General features: G+C 41.9%; 1 protein-coding gene across 1 annotated transcript in view; it reads left to right on the top strand.

Moving 5' to 3' along the window:
* Positions 1-5548, top strand: part of LOC134799148 (uncharacterized) — an 81284-nt gene extending 75736 nt beyond the window's left edge. The window contains exons 18-25 of the mRNA XM_063771555.1: positions 158-220; positions 1398-1526; positions 1833-1973; positions 2668-2880; positions 3313-3459; positions 3758-3972; positions 4329-4463; positions 4749-5548. Of these exons, the coding sequence (XP_063627625.1) occupies positions 158-220; positions 1398-1526; positions 1833-1973; positions 2668-2880; positions 3313-3459; positions 3758-3972; positions 4329-4463; positions 4749-5003 (1298 nt within the window). The 3' untranslated portion in view covers positions 5004-5548. The remainder of the gene's footprint in view (positions 1-157; positions 221-1397; positions 1527-1832; positions 1974-2667; positions 2881-3312; positions 3460-3757; positions 3973-4328; positions 4464-4748) is intronic.
* Positions 5549-14874: the final 9326 nt, after the last annotated feature.

The following is a 14874-nucleotide window of genomic DNA, read 5'->3' as shown; positions in this document are numbered from 1 at the left end:
GATATTGACGTGACATTATAAGAATCTAACCTTAGGTATTTCCTAAGTTTCTTATAAATAGGTAGGTAGGTACTTTTATTTCTCCAATATTTTACCTACCTATGCTTATTCTTTTCTTACCTTCTAACTTACCCTTCTTCATTATATCCCATAACAGCTGAAGGTGAAGCCTCAAAACTGACCACGGCGAAGAAAGCGCCCATACAAATTGACACAGGAGGCACGTAATGTCATATTTTAGATACCTATGTGTTTAAAATTTGATAATATGCACTTGTTTATAGCATGACGATGTCATTTAACCACATAACAGCACGTTAAGTCTTAGGGGAGACCGAGGTGAGTTGTGACAGAGGAGAGTTGTGACATTGTCGATTTTTTGGAATCTAATAACTGTTAGTGAGCTCGCAACAGTGTGCGTTTGTTAGCTCGCAACTTGAACTAACAAACGCGTGCTATTGCGACCTAGTTTTTAGTTAACTGATTCCAAAAAATCAACAATGTCACAACTCTCCTCTGTCACAACTCACCTCCGTCTCCCCTACGTAACCAACTGTAACTTAAATAAACTATGAGCCAATAAAGGTAAAATATTTTTGACTTACCAATTTTATAAGTCCACTAAAACAGTTGTTTCTTAGCCGGTGTCAATATTCCTGACCTTACCTAAATATACTCCGGCACACTCGCTTTGTCAGTAGAAAAAGGCGCAAATTTAAAAAAATCTAGGCACGAAGTGTTGACTTCCCATAGAACTTTTGAATTTCGCGCCTTTTTCTACTGACGACGTGGGTGTGTTTGAGTACCTATAGGTATATTTATAGGTATACAAGTATTAAGACTGAAAATGAAGAGGCTATTGGCTAAGGTAAGATGGCAATACCAACCTATTTGGCTATCTCAGTCTAGCAAAGCTTTTGCTAAATATTTAACCTGTACCAAGAACCACAGAACCACAGAATCACATTTAATGTGTAATAGGTTTACGAAATTCTAGATTATTTCTTCGTTTTAAGCAATATTAATTATCTCCGTTTGTGATTCTCTAAATATCAATGTGATTAAAATGAGAGCATGATAAATGTTTTGCACCGTCTATTCGCTAGATATTTGAACTTCTTAGGTAATCTAATTTTATGGTTTAACGTAAGTACCAATTTTTTTTAATCACACGCGAGACATGGACTCGCGTACGTCGCGCGAGCAGTGTGGCCGCTGCTCAATTGCTCATACCCAGTTAGTGCTTAAAATGGAGGAGAATAGGCTCTCCGAAACATGTCGCGCGTGTAACTAAAAATACACGAGTTAAACCGTACAATTCGTACAATTAGCTTCATGTTAGTATGACTCACGACAGTTTAAACTCGAATGATCATCAATTGATATATTTCTTACAGTATTGAGCCCGTGTGAGCGACTCCGTGAAAAGAACGAGGCAGCGGAGAAGAAATACGGCAAAGGCACGTTCATCCCCAAGTGTGACGTCACTGGAGCCTGGGAGTCTGTTCAGTGCATGTCGCATATCGGTGAGAAGTTTTCTGTATCATACTAAGCAGCACACGTAGGAGGAGGAGATAAACTAGGCTTAGCACTACTACAGTATAACGGCTCAACATTGAGCGATTTGCGACGGCGGCAGCGATATCCATAGGTTGGAGCAAGAAACAGCGATCTGACCTTTCGTTCCCACCTATGGTTGTCGCTGCCGCCGTCTCGTAAGTCGCTAAATGTCGTGGCCGAGCCCTAAAACAGAGGGCCTAACGCGAATCACTTTATTTGTAGCGTTTTACTCATATTCGAAGACGTCTTTTTTTAATGTTCCTCATTTTCAGATGTGTGCTGGTGCGTGAGCGCCCGCGGCGAGCCTCTGAAGGGCTCCCTGGTGCGCGGGGCCAAGCCCTCGTGCAACTTCCGGCAGGCGCGCAAGTGGGCCAAGCGGACCGGGGACGACGAGCGAGCGCGTGCCGACGAAGGTACATACAATTGTCAGAGATGAAGAATGTTAAATAAAGCCTGACCAGGAATATATGATCACGCGCCATATTGGGGAATTTCACAGGAACAAATTTTTTAGTGTTCCGTGCAAAACTTTGTTCACGGAACACTTATGGGATCACTTCGGTCTTGCAAATCAGTTATTTCATACTATACTGAACTGTTACCCAATACATGAGATTAACAGCGCCCTCTTGACAAAGAGCATAGTCGGTCGATATTCATTGTGTTTATTTTGCGTGACTTTGGGGCGTGGGCATTGGTAGGCATTTTCCGTAAATTGATATACTTGATATCTATATACGAATATATATTTTGCTTGAATGAGGGCGAGATGTCTTCTCAGTGAAGCCCAGAAAAAGTATCAAAGCTTTGAGATTATTTCCCGCTTTGGACACCTTTGCTCTGTAACTTCTACTTATTTAAAATGTAGCAATATATGTCAGATAGTTTTATTAAATTGTTTATTTATGTACTATCACCCACACTGTTAACTGTCCATCGGTGGTCCTTATGCCTTTCGTAATAAGTTCTGCTGATGTACAGTTAAGAGTTTTGCCGTTTGTACTTAAGGCGCTAAGCTAGCCAAAGTCGCACAATGTGACCAAATGTAGGAATTGTATCGTACCTTCTTAGAAAAAAGGATGTACTAAAATAGATACTATTTAACAGTTCTAGAAGAGCTCATCAGACAAATGACTGCATTCCGTGTCGAAGAGATGGAAGAGTACGACGAAGAAGAAGTATTTCGTGACGAACCAGTGGAGCCCAGGACTGTGGAGACTTTGAAGCCGATGGAGAAATTGGAGGTTCAGGAGAGCGAGCCGAAGAGCAAGACCATCTTCAAGACCAAGTGTCAGATGCTACAGGATGAGGCTGAGAATGGTAAGTGATTCGGTAAATCCGATGTTATCTAGAGTTTTGAACTAAATCTAAGTACACAAGAAAGCGAGGTTATAAAAGAACACACACAAGACTACTTCGAACCCAATTAAAGTGCCTAGAGCTGCTGCTTTAAAAGCTATGAATGTTAAGTGAATAGTAAAATTGTGTGTATTTCCTGGACATAGAAGTACATAAAGTAGAGTTTTATGATGCCGCCGTATGATGCAAACAGTGTCTTGAAAAGAATGCTCGATGCAAAGAGTGTTAACGTTTTTTGCTTAGGTTTTTTGTCATCCTATTAAATCTGTGTGCGTCTGTACGAAGCGTACCGTGTGATAATGATAACAGACCGAGACATTGTGTGGGTATATTAGGTACTTAGGTACATTACATGTATTTAGAAGCCTGACTAACATTACCTATCGTTACCAGGAGACGGCCCCGCAGTCCGCTGCCTGCCGGACGGGTCGTTCGCGGCGCGGCAGTGCGCGCGCGGGCGCTGCTGGTGCGTGGACGCGGCGGGCCAGCGCCGCGGCGCGGCCCTGCCCGTGCCCGACTCCCCCTCTAGTGATCCTTGCTGTGAGTTCATTTGTGGGCAAAGCTATACTTACCTTTTCGCCGCCATTGGTTCAAGTCAATGAAGCCAGTACTTACATTTCGTGCCCCACATGTCATGACTTCATATCGAGTCGAGACATTGGTCAGGTTTGTGTTAACAAAAACCTGTATTGATCACCATATCGTTACAATTTATTAGATAATCTCATGTCATAATGACAGTGGTCTATATTTTAGAAAAATAAAAGTAAAAACCATTTTATCCCCCATGTGAGCACCGCCTGAGGCTCATTCCTTAAAAATACCGTTATCTTTCCAGTGCCAACCCAAATCGAATCAGCGTCCCTAGAGCTGGAAATCATCGGCACTGACGCCGCGGCGGCGGAGCGAGCGCGGGCTGCCTTACAAACACAACTCGCTTCCCTCGGTGCTCGAGTACCGGTCACAGTGTCTAAAGACCGCTCCGCCATGAAGATTAGAGCTGTGCTGGCTGGACCCAGGGCTGTGGATGTCGTCTATCATGTGGAGAATCTGGTAAGTCGAGATTAACTTAGTTGAAATGTATCTCTTCGGCAAGCTGGAGCTGATTTGCCTCGCACTTTATTTTGAATAACTAGTTGAATTCCCCAAAAAATATAGACATAACGTTATCCCAGCGTTATTTTTAGATGTTGATCTCATCCTATAATCCTATGATTATATGTATTCTACAGTGATGTGAGGGTTACGATTCTTTTTACAAGTTTTTTAGCTATGCGATGCGCATGTGACAACCCTGGAGTTGCAAACGCTCATAAGGCCGCTTACCACTAACGCATCAACAGAACGTAAGCTTGCTTCCATCCTCCTGTTAAAAATGCAGTTCTAATACCTAATCTTCGTTCTGACAGGTGAAACAAGAGAAGCTGTCAGGGGTGAACAAAACGTCGGCTGGCGCGCTGGGCGCTGACGTCATCCGCAGCGAGTACCGCCTCGCCGCGCAGGCGCTGCTCATGCAGCAACGGGAGATACTCAGCGAATCCACGGTATGCTCAAACTACCCTCACCTACCCACAGTACATGCGCATATAAAGAGAAGTTTAAACGCGCGGAAATACGCCTTTGAAATACGTACACTGTTGTCTTAAATTAAGGACTCGCATCCAGGCCATAATTATATAAAAAAATACTTGCACTGTAACTGTACACACCAAGCAAACGAAGACTATGAATGTCAAACGATAGGAACGCAAACTTTCTCTTTTGGTGTTTGTTTTTGAGTTTGGTTAATTTGCAATAAGTATTTGATCAATATTTCTATTATTCCGCAGGTGTCAGCAACGACATCATACCACACCGCGCTGATCGTCCTTGCAGCGTCTTCCGCTTTCATCATCAGTGTACTCTGTGTCCTGGTGATGCTATACCGAGGCCGGCTACAACGAGAGCCTCAAAAAGCCGAGCGTTTCTTACCCCCCGCTCCCCCCGTCTACGTTCTGTCAGCGGATGAAAAAGCCGAACTAGCAAAAGCTTTACACGCCCCTCCACTGCCAATACCCCCTCAAAATGATCACACTAGAATTTAGGTGCTAACTCTGACTTGTTTTTGTTTTTTGGGTTGGTTTACGGTTGGTACGGTAGTGGTATCGTACAGTACTGAATATAATTAGTACTAAGTAACGTTAACATTATATAATAATGGTAAATACACGAGCGTACACTCAATAATAAGCAAGTGTAATAAATTTTACGCATTGATTCAATACAACGCGGACCATCCGTGTAGCACTGATCCAGCCCGAACGCATGCGAATCAAGGGCGTTTTTGTTAAAGGTGCGTTTAAGCATACCTAAATATACGCACGTGTATCGTACCTGATATTTAAGGAATCAATGGTGTGACGTTACTAAATAAAAGAGAAACTCTCGAACATTATTCTTCAAACGTTTGAAATCCACTTGGACCATTAGTAACTCTGTAGATTTTTTCTTGCTCGCTAGATGTTGATTAATCTGTATTCGTAATCTGTGGTAATATGAAAACTGTCACTTGTCATTTCGCGCTCTTTCATTTCTAGTGCAGATAAATGAGATAAAATATAAAATGGGGTCCAAAAAACATGTCTAGAGCGACTATTGTATCGTTTTCTCCGATGCCAAGTCGATTGAATCGAGATTCGGCCTTGCATTGATAGTATTGTAGTTTTAAGCTTATTTTAAGGTACTTTAAGGCGCATCGCGCATGGACGTTTGTCGGAGGTTCGACGCACGCCTGTACGCATCTTAGTTCCGCTAGTTGAGTCTCGCTCTTTCTTATGGCCGTAACACACTATCGCACTGCACCAAGGTCATTGTGCGACGCACCCATAAGTAAGAGCGAGAAAGAGATATCGCTTTCTCGCTCTTACTTATGGGTGCATCCCACAATGACCTTGGTGCGGTGCGGTAGTGTGTTACGGCTATTAAGGCACAACTATGGCATTGATATTTAATATCTACAGGGTCTGCAGCACACAGCACTAGTTTAACTGAGCACTTGCTGATTGAAACCCCATAAAAGGGAGATGGGTAGATGTTTTTTCATATTAAACGAATTCGTCCACCTCTTTCATTCACCAGTTGTAAATGCATCGAGTGAAAAGGATGGCTGAATTTGTCTATTGCCGTGCAATTAAAGATCGTGGCTCGACGTAGAACTAATCTAGTCTTTTTCTTTCTTCATCACTTTTATTGTCACGAAAATGACCATCATGTCTTGCACCAATTTTGTAAATAACTGTAGTTTAATCATCAAAATCGACATGTCTGTAAATTGGTTGTTGGATAGATTGAATTCCCAGTTGTACTGTTTTTATTGAGAGCAATATAAGAGATTATAAATCATGAATTTATTTGAATGTATAAGTAATTAATAAAGAAATAATTTTGTAACAACGTTTTTTCGAATCCAATACCTTTCCCCCAACCCCATAAAAATCTAGTTATTTATACTAGTGAAAGAATAGTGATTCTTCCCGATGAGTGCCTCGGTGCAAAAAAGTTCGGCTATAAGGTTAACCTTTGGACGCCAATGACCGATATACCGCACCGCAGGTTCATCGCCAAAGACTGATTAATCGGTCATAGACCACAGCATAGACCTACGTGCATATGCATAAAGTTCAATTTCAGTTTTGACACTTCGGTGACGTGGCGTCCGCATAACAGCTTTTCTGTTTGACATGGCGTCGAAAAGGTTAAAGCTGCACAACTTATCCAATAGGGAAAGAAAACAAAGTACCTATAAGAGGTAACTTTCTAGGTTTTGTGGCCAGTGGCTTAGCGTGAACTAATCTAGCTGTGGGCAAAGTCGCATCTGCGAGGCCCTTTTCTTTCAATACGTATCCCCAATTTCATATAAAGGCCCCAGTACACAATGGACCATCGCCGGCCACTCCAAGGGACGCAGCCATGCGGTAGAATGAGATAGCAATATCACTTGCTCCCTCTAACGCATAAATGCGTCCCTTGAGTGGCCGGCGATGGTCCATTGTGTACTGGGGGCCTTAAAAGGTTGGCTTTACGAGGCCCCCAAGTGCGCGGCTGTGGGCGAGAGGCCGCTTGGCCCACGCCTAGATACCCCGCTGTTTGTAGCTTTGCAAAGTTCCGATTAAGGTCATTAAGGGCCTCTGGTTCTGATACTCAGCAGGGTAGATATCGAACCTTGTTGCACTTCAGCAAGTAGCAACAACAAAAATTGTGTAGGTGTAGGACCTAACCCTAATAGCATTTTCTTGTAGGGATTTGGTTGGGCCTTTGTTTACGTATTAGTTGGGCAACCGTTATATTTGGCCGTACGATTTGCTGGAGGGCCCTCGACAAAGGCCCTACCAAAGATTCCCAACAGAGGGCCATAAGAGTAATTGTTTCGTTGGACCTATTTAAATAAATCATACAATTATTCAACGGTGGTGGTTTTGGTTGGGCCGTGGTTGGGCCTATACACATTTGTTTGATGGTTGGTTAATTGTTACATTTGGCCGTACGATTTGCTGGAGGGCCCTCGACAAAGGCCCTCCTGAAGATTCCCAACAGAGGGCCATTAGAGTAATTTTTTCGTTAGGCCTATTTAAATAAATCATACAATTATTCAACGGTTGTGGTTTTGGTTGGGCCGTGGTCGGGCCTATACACATTTGTTTGATGGTTGGTTAATTGTTACATTTGGCCGTATGGCTTGCTGTAGGGCCAACTGCAAAAAAATAAAAAAAGGGCAATTTTTTCGTTGTGCTTCTGTTTGCAAATTCAACAATTACCCAACGGCAAGTCAGGGAGGTCGGTAGGTAGTCGTGCACCAGGTTGGAGGCCCAACACAGCTTGTCCCACAAAGGGCCAACATTGTAACTTTAACGTTGGGCCTTGAGTAGGATTCTTACAATACTACCATAGGTAAATAGTTGTGTAATTTATAGTGGGCCTACAGTCTAATTATGTAATGGGCATTTGTTTACGAGTCCTACAGTTACCCTACGTTAGGTAAGTGGTTGTGTAATACGACGTTGGGCCTTTGCTGATAAATATTACAATTACGCTACGGTAGGCATTGGTTGTATACCCACATGAAGGTCCTAGGCAGCAGTTGTTGTTAATATTCTCTGTATCGTTCCAATTTTAGTATATGTACTGCCGAAGCAAGTACACTTACTATACACTCTAATTTGTATATATACTAACCGCACTTCAAAACTTCGTAAGCGAGATTTATATTTTTTGAGATTTAAATTGAGAAAATGTTGGTAAAATGCAATTTTTAAAATTAATGTATAAATTTTATAGTTATAGCTATTAGATTTATAAGTTACTTTTAAAAAATATTATGATTATATACGGAATAATCGAGAAAATAACTATAACTTCGATGTTTGGAGACAGTAACGCCATCTAGTGACGCCACAAGCAAAGTTCCACAGCCAATGTTGTTAAATGCGACATTTGTCGTCATTGGGCCATCGGATGATATCGTTGATTAGCCAACGTTACCAAAATACACAAAGGCCGAAAAGGAAATTGGCTGTAGCATTGTTGGGCAACAATGCTACAGCCAATGTTGGTAAATGCGATATTTGTCACCATTGGGCCAACGAATATTATCGTTGATTAGCCAACGTTACCAAAATACACAAAGGCCCGTTGTTGGGCATCAGTGCCACAGCCAATGTTGGTAAATGCGATATTTGTCATCATTGGGCCATCGGATGATATCGTTAATTAGCCAACGTTACCAATATACACAAAGGCCCATTGTTGGGCTTCCGTGCCACAGCCAATGTTGGTAAATGCGGTATTTGTCACCATTGGGCCAACGAATGTTATCGTTGTTTAGCGAACGGTAGCAAAATACACAAAGGCCCATTGTTGGGCATCACTGCCACTGCCAATGTTGGTAAATGCGATATATGTCATCATTGGGACAACTAATATTATCGTTGTTTAGCCAACGTTACCAAAATACACAAAGGCCCGTTGTTGGGCATCAGTGCCACAGCCAATGTTGGTAAATTCGATATTTGTCATCATTGGGCCATCGGATGATAACGTTGATTAGCCAACGTTACCAAAATACACAAAGGCCCATTGTTGGGCATCCGTGCCACAGCCAATGTTGGTAAATGCGGTATTTGTCACCATTGGGCCAACGAACATTATCGTTGTTTAGCCAACGGTACCAAAATACACAAAGGCCCGTTGTTGGGCATCAGTGCCACAGCCAATGTTGGTAAATTCGATATTTGTCATCAATGGGCCATCGGATGATATTGTTGATTAGCCAACGTTACCAAAATACACAAAGGCCCATTGTTGGGCATCCGTGCCACAGCCAATGTTGGTAAATGCGGTATTTGTCACCATTGGGCCAACGAATATTATCGTTGTTTAGCCAACGTTACCAAAATACACAAAGGCCCGTTGTTGGGCATCAGTGCCACAGCCAATGTTGGTAAATTCGATATTTGTCATCATTGGGCCATCGGATGATATTGTTGATTAGCCAACGTTACCAAAATACACAAAGGCCCATTGTTGGGCATCCGTGCCACAGCCAATGTTGGTAAATGGGGTATTTGTCACCATTGGGCCAACGAATATTATCGTTGTTTAGCCAACGGTACCAAAATACACAAAGGCCCATTGTTGGGCATCTGTGCCACAGCGAATGTTGGTAAATGCGATGGTGGGCCAATACAAATTTTAATGTTGGCTACGGAACGAACCTCATCCCAACGTTTTCCCTACCGTTGGCACCGTGGGCCCCAACGAAAATGCTACTAGGGAAGTAATAGCAACAGTGCCCGGATTCCTAAGCTACTTGATAATTAGTCAAAATATGTGGCTTGGCCGTTTCGCTATCGTCACATGGGCGAAAGGTGAAAAATGTATTCACTATGCATTATTTTTTAGCCTCCTCCAGACTATGCGCGTGAATCGCGGGCGAAACCGCGAATGCGAGTGTGGCGTCGATTTCGCAGATTGTTCACGCCTTCGCGCCTTGTTCTCCGTTTTTTGTCGGTATTTCGGCCCGCGTCAAAGGAGACGCGAAGCGCGAACTTGCAAGACTCCACATTACACACTATTTTGGCTCTTCTGTGGCAAGATAAATATTAATTATATTATATTAAGCAGCTATATTTTGCAATTTTCACAGTTTCACAAGAAAACTTAGAAAACACGTATGATGCCATAGATAACTAACAGTTAAACTCGATCAGCTGATGCTTTTCCGCCATCTTGCCGCAAACCAAACTGCGAAATCGCCGTGAAGTGTGCGAGTGTGGAGTCATCATGAAGTTATAAGATGGAGTGAACTGTCACTTTTTTTGCCATACTAAGTTTAACCTTATCACCGAGTCAGAAAGACGTTCTTACCAGACTAGAGAAAACGGTCCACTTGAGATAGCAAAGGTGGGTCGCGGTGTCTCACTCGCACATGTTGCCAATGTTAAAAATATACCATTGTGGTAGTATTTATATCAATATACTACTGAAATGAAATACCTTTTTATATTATTTAAGTGCTATATTTAGAGTAAGGTTCTGATATCTTTTAAGAAATTTGTAAATAATTATGATGTCAATATTATTAACTGATTTAACCAAGCATGTGCACAACAAAAAAAACATTAATTTTGATATGGTAGACATTGTAGTAACTTTGAATATTAATTGGTATCCCTAACGTGTGATGACATGTTATCAAAACACGTGAATGAAAAATTTCTTAAAAATGGTGAATAAATGTTGCGTTAAAGGTTGTAGGAGTGAAACAATTTCTAATTGTGGAATAGTGTTTCACAAGGAAGCCACAATTATTACATTTTGCGATAAAAATACAAGTCAACATTGTCAAACTCATTAGGGTGACCATGATGTCGGCACGATGAGAATCAGTGTTACATAATTCTTATTACGTACTTAAAAGTAAGTTTATGTGAATAGGTATGTATTTATTTCGGCATGTTTAAATTGGTGAAATGAGAGCTAATACAGGATACATAATTGCAACGCACCTACTGCCAGAGCTATTGCACTGGTGAATGAGTTTCTTGCACAGATCCAGGACGCTGATGTATTTGCCGATAACATGGCACTATTAAGAACAAAAATAGTCCATTTTGCAAACCTTTTAGTCCGATAATTATGTACTTGCGTTGTTCTATTGACATTTATTTTAATTTAATTATATAATTCAGTTTAATTTGACGTAATTCAATATTTATTCTTCTGTAATTTGACATAATTTAATTCAATTGTAATTTGGTGTAACTTAATTTAATTTAATTTTATATAATTGTGTTATTCAATTTATTTATTAGTTAAGTTGACATTGTTTGTATGGTAATTTTATGTTGTATTATCTTGTGAGCGTTTTGGGGTCACCTGTTAAAGCCCGCAAGAGTTGAACACCAATAAAATAAAATAAAATAAAAAAATAATTGCCAAAATTGAAATCCAAAGTCCTTAAACATTACAGACACATTTATACATTGTTATAATAATAAAAAAACACATTGATAATAAAAGAAAAATAGAACTTTTTGGTAATTTCCTGACTTTTGGGACGATACCAGAAACGTTACTGGGAATTTACCCTTTTGGAAAATTTACTGGGAACGGCACATCACTAGTTTCTTTACATTTCACGACTCTTCTCTTTTCGCACAGATGGCCTACCACCGTGAACACCGAGGTTCGCAAATTGCGGGCATCTTTCTCTTTTACTCCTATAAAGGAGTAATTACAGAGACAGAGAAAGATGCTCGTCAAACGATGCAAACTTCGGTGTCTATGCTCCAGTGACAAGCGTCGTCCTAGTTAAAAACTATAGCAAACGGGCGTAGCGGTCCCACGCGACCCTGTGGCAGTGGCGGATTTGCCCTAAGGCCGAGTAGGCCCGGGCCTAGGGTGGCCAGATATTTTAAGCGGCAGTCTATATGATGGGTGCTGAGAAAGGGGCGGCTAGTGCTTGCTATGAAGGGCCTGGGACCTAACGCGGCAAAGACTGTAAAAAGCTCTCAGGACAGTGGGGGTGTCCTGAGAGCCTACCCCGAGCCGCTTTCGACGTGTTGCCTCTTTGTAGCGCTTTCGTACGTAAGTGTGACAGGGGGTCATCCATTAATTACGTCACACGTTTAGGGGGAGGGAGGGTTCAAGAAAATGTGACATGTTGTGACATGGGGGAGGGGGGAGTCACAAACATTGTGATGTCACTTTAACTTCATCAGTAACCGAAAATTAATTTATATTTTTTTATTCGCTGTACAGTTAAATAATGAGATTTTGGATGTAACTTTCGCTGTGTTATAAAATTACTAATATTTATATAACAAAAATATATTTTATTAAAAAATAATGCCGAGTTAATATTGTCGATTTCGTTGAAAACAAAATTGCCTAAAATGTGACGTCACACCAGGGGGGGAGGGGTTTGCAAAATGTGACCAAGTGTGACAAGGAGGGGGGGAGGGGTAAAAAAACCTAGAAATTCGTGTGACGTAATTAATGGATGATCCCCAGAGGGGCGACACGTCGAACGCGGTTCGCGGTAGACCCTCTGGTTCTGTCAGCATATCTGTCTCTCTATCTCTCTCACTCATACCTGTATTCTTGACAGACGTTACGGCGGACCACCTTCCTGAGGATCGACCATGTTCGTGGTCTAGCATCTACGCCTATTAATAACAGTTTTTAGAACAACTAAATTAAGTACCTAAGGTTGTGTGAAGCGTTGTACAGAAGAGTAAAAAAAACTGTATCCATCCCTTTTTAGGCCATAATACTAGTACAGCGAAAAGACAGTATGATTTTTTATAACTATGCACGAATAAGAAAAGATCCTGGCCAAACTATATATTCAATGTTATCCTAATATCCCACATACATATGACTTATGGTCACCCTAATTAGAAAGAGATGCAACGGCCCACCTTGACTTCTCATGTGGACACACTTTTTGGCTAATGTACACTATCCGGTTTACTCTCTAGGTCCGTGGGAGTCATACGTCAACTTCGCGATATGTTCGCTTCGCGACGTCGCGCCGCGATTCACGCACATAGTCTGGAGGGGGCTTTATACAATAGTTCTTGTAGTAACGAAACGGCCAAGCCACATGTTTTGACTAAAGGCCCCAGTAGGGCTACCGCCAATACCGAAAATCGTCAATTGCGGGCATTTTTCTCTGTCATTCTAATTACGCCTTCATTGGAGTAAAAGAGTAAGATCCCCGCAATTTGCGAATTTCGGTTTTCGCGGTAGCCCCTCAGTACACAGTGGTGAAGCATGGGCCATGCCACGCCCTGGCCATTGTGTACAGGGGGCTATGGTATGCAATGGCGGACGACTGCCGTCAGTTGTCAGCCGTGGTGAGCAATCGGGGAGTTGTCGGTTTTTTGGCACACTTCAAAGGAATCGTGGCGTACCGTGGCCTGTGGTGTTCACACAGTCGCCATTGTTTGTCTAGTTTCTTGAATTTTTGACCGCTTGATTAAATGTTAATAGCCCAAAATGTCATTATTGTGGAGCAATGAAGAGACTTATCAGTTTATTATAGGTAGATTTATATCAATCAGAGCCTGCAATTTTGTTTTTTTTTGTTTTTTTTTTTTTGATGCACTATTGTGTGAACACCTACGAGATATAGGCCTACTGTTGCGCATTGCAAAGCATGGCTTGGCATGGACCATCCTTGACCACTGTGTACTGGAGCCTTAAGGTGTAGAGTTTATGAAGTAGGGCTTGTAGAGGAAGCAAAGAGTAAAGTAAGTATAATAGGTAGTTAGAACTTAGAACCTTGGCTCTGTAAAGGCTTGTCAATAGTTCATCTCATGTTTGAGTAACAATTGCCTATTTTAGATTTAAGCTAGTTATTAATTTCGTTTAGTAGTACCTCTGTATATATATTGTATGTAAATAAATAATTTTGATTTACAGAATTATGTATAAATTTTAACATGGACTTACCAATGGGTAGAGAGTTCATCATAACTCATGGCGACAAAGCTCTGAGTAAAACCACTCCGTCTGAAAATGTGGTACCGTGCAATCACGAAGAAGCCGACACACGGATAATGCTTCATCTTGCTGATGTTGTTGTTGTCTGTCCTAGGGCACCCCGGAGGTGCATAGGGCTTCCACAACATCCTTCCACGTCCTCCTGTCTTGAACAACTGTCTTGGCCTCGTTCCAGCTCAGTCCTACGGCTGTCAGCTCGTTCTCTACGCTGCGCCTCCAGGTGTGCACAAGGCGTTTGCGGGCTCGCTTCCCGCCCTGAGGCCGCCACTCGAACGCGATACTGGCGTTGTTCGTATCTCCTCTTCGCAGGGTATGACCGATCCATCTCCACTTCCGCAGCGCTACTTCTTGGGCGATCGGAGGTTGTCGGCACATACTCCACAAATCCTCATTTCTTATAGTCTTCGGCCAGAATATGGGGAGGATGGACCGTAGGGACTTATTGACAAACACTTGTAGCTTGTGTTGTCAGCCCCTTTGTCACTCTCCACGTCTCACAGCCGAAAAGCAGCACGGACTTGACGATGGATTCGAAGAGGGAGACTTTTACGCGGCGAGTGAGAATGTTTGAGTCCCAGACAGGCTTGAGTTGAGCAAATGCAGCTTTTGCCTTCTTAATTCTGCTCTCGACGTAAATGTAAATAAAACTTTCACAAACGTTCTATTTATTGTCTTTATGTTTAACAATCTTACCTGACTTTATTTATAAATTGAAGATGATTAAAAATCACACATTGAAGATGATTAATATTATAAAGCGAAAGTTTGTGAGTGTGTGTATTTGTTACTTCTTCACGCTTAAGTGGCTTGACCAATTTTGATAAAATTAGGTATGAAAGAAGCTGACAGCCTGAATTAACACATAGGCTACTTCTTTACCGCGGGTAACACCGCAGGACGTAGCTAGAA

Source organism: Cydia splendana, chromosome 18 (genome assembly GCF_910591565.1).
Source record: "Cydia splendana chromosome 18, ilCydSple1.2, whole genome shotgun sequence".
NCBI classification, from domain to species: Eukaryota; Metazoa; Arthropoda; class Insecta; order Lepidoptera; family Tortricidae; genus Cydia; species Cydia splendana.
Note: the sequence above shows the minus strand (reverse complement) of the source record. Positions and strands in the feature narration are given on the sequence as shown.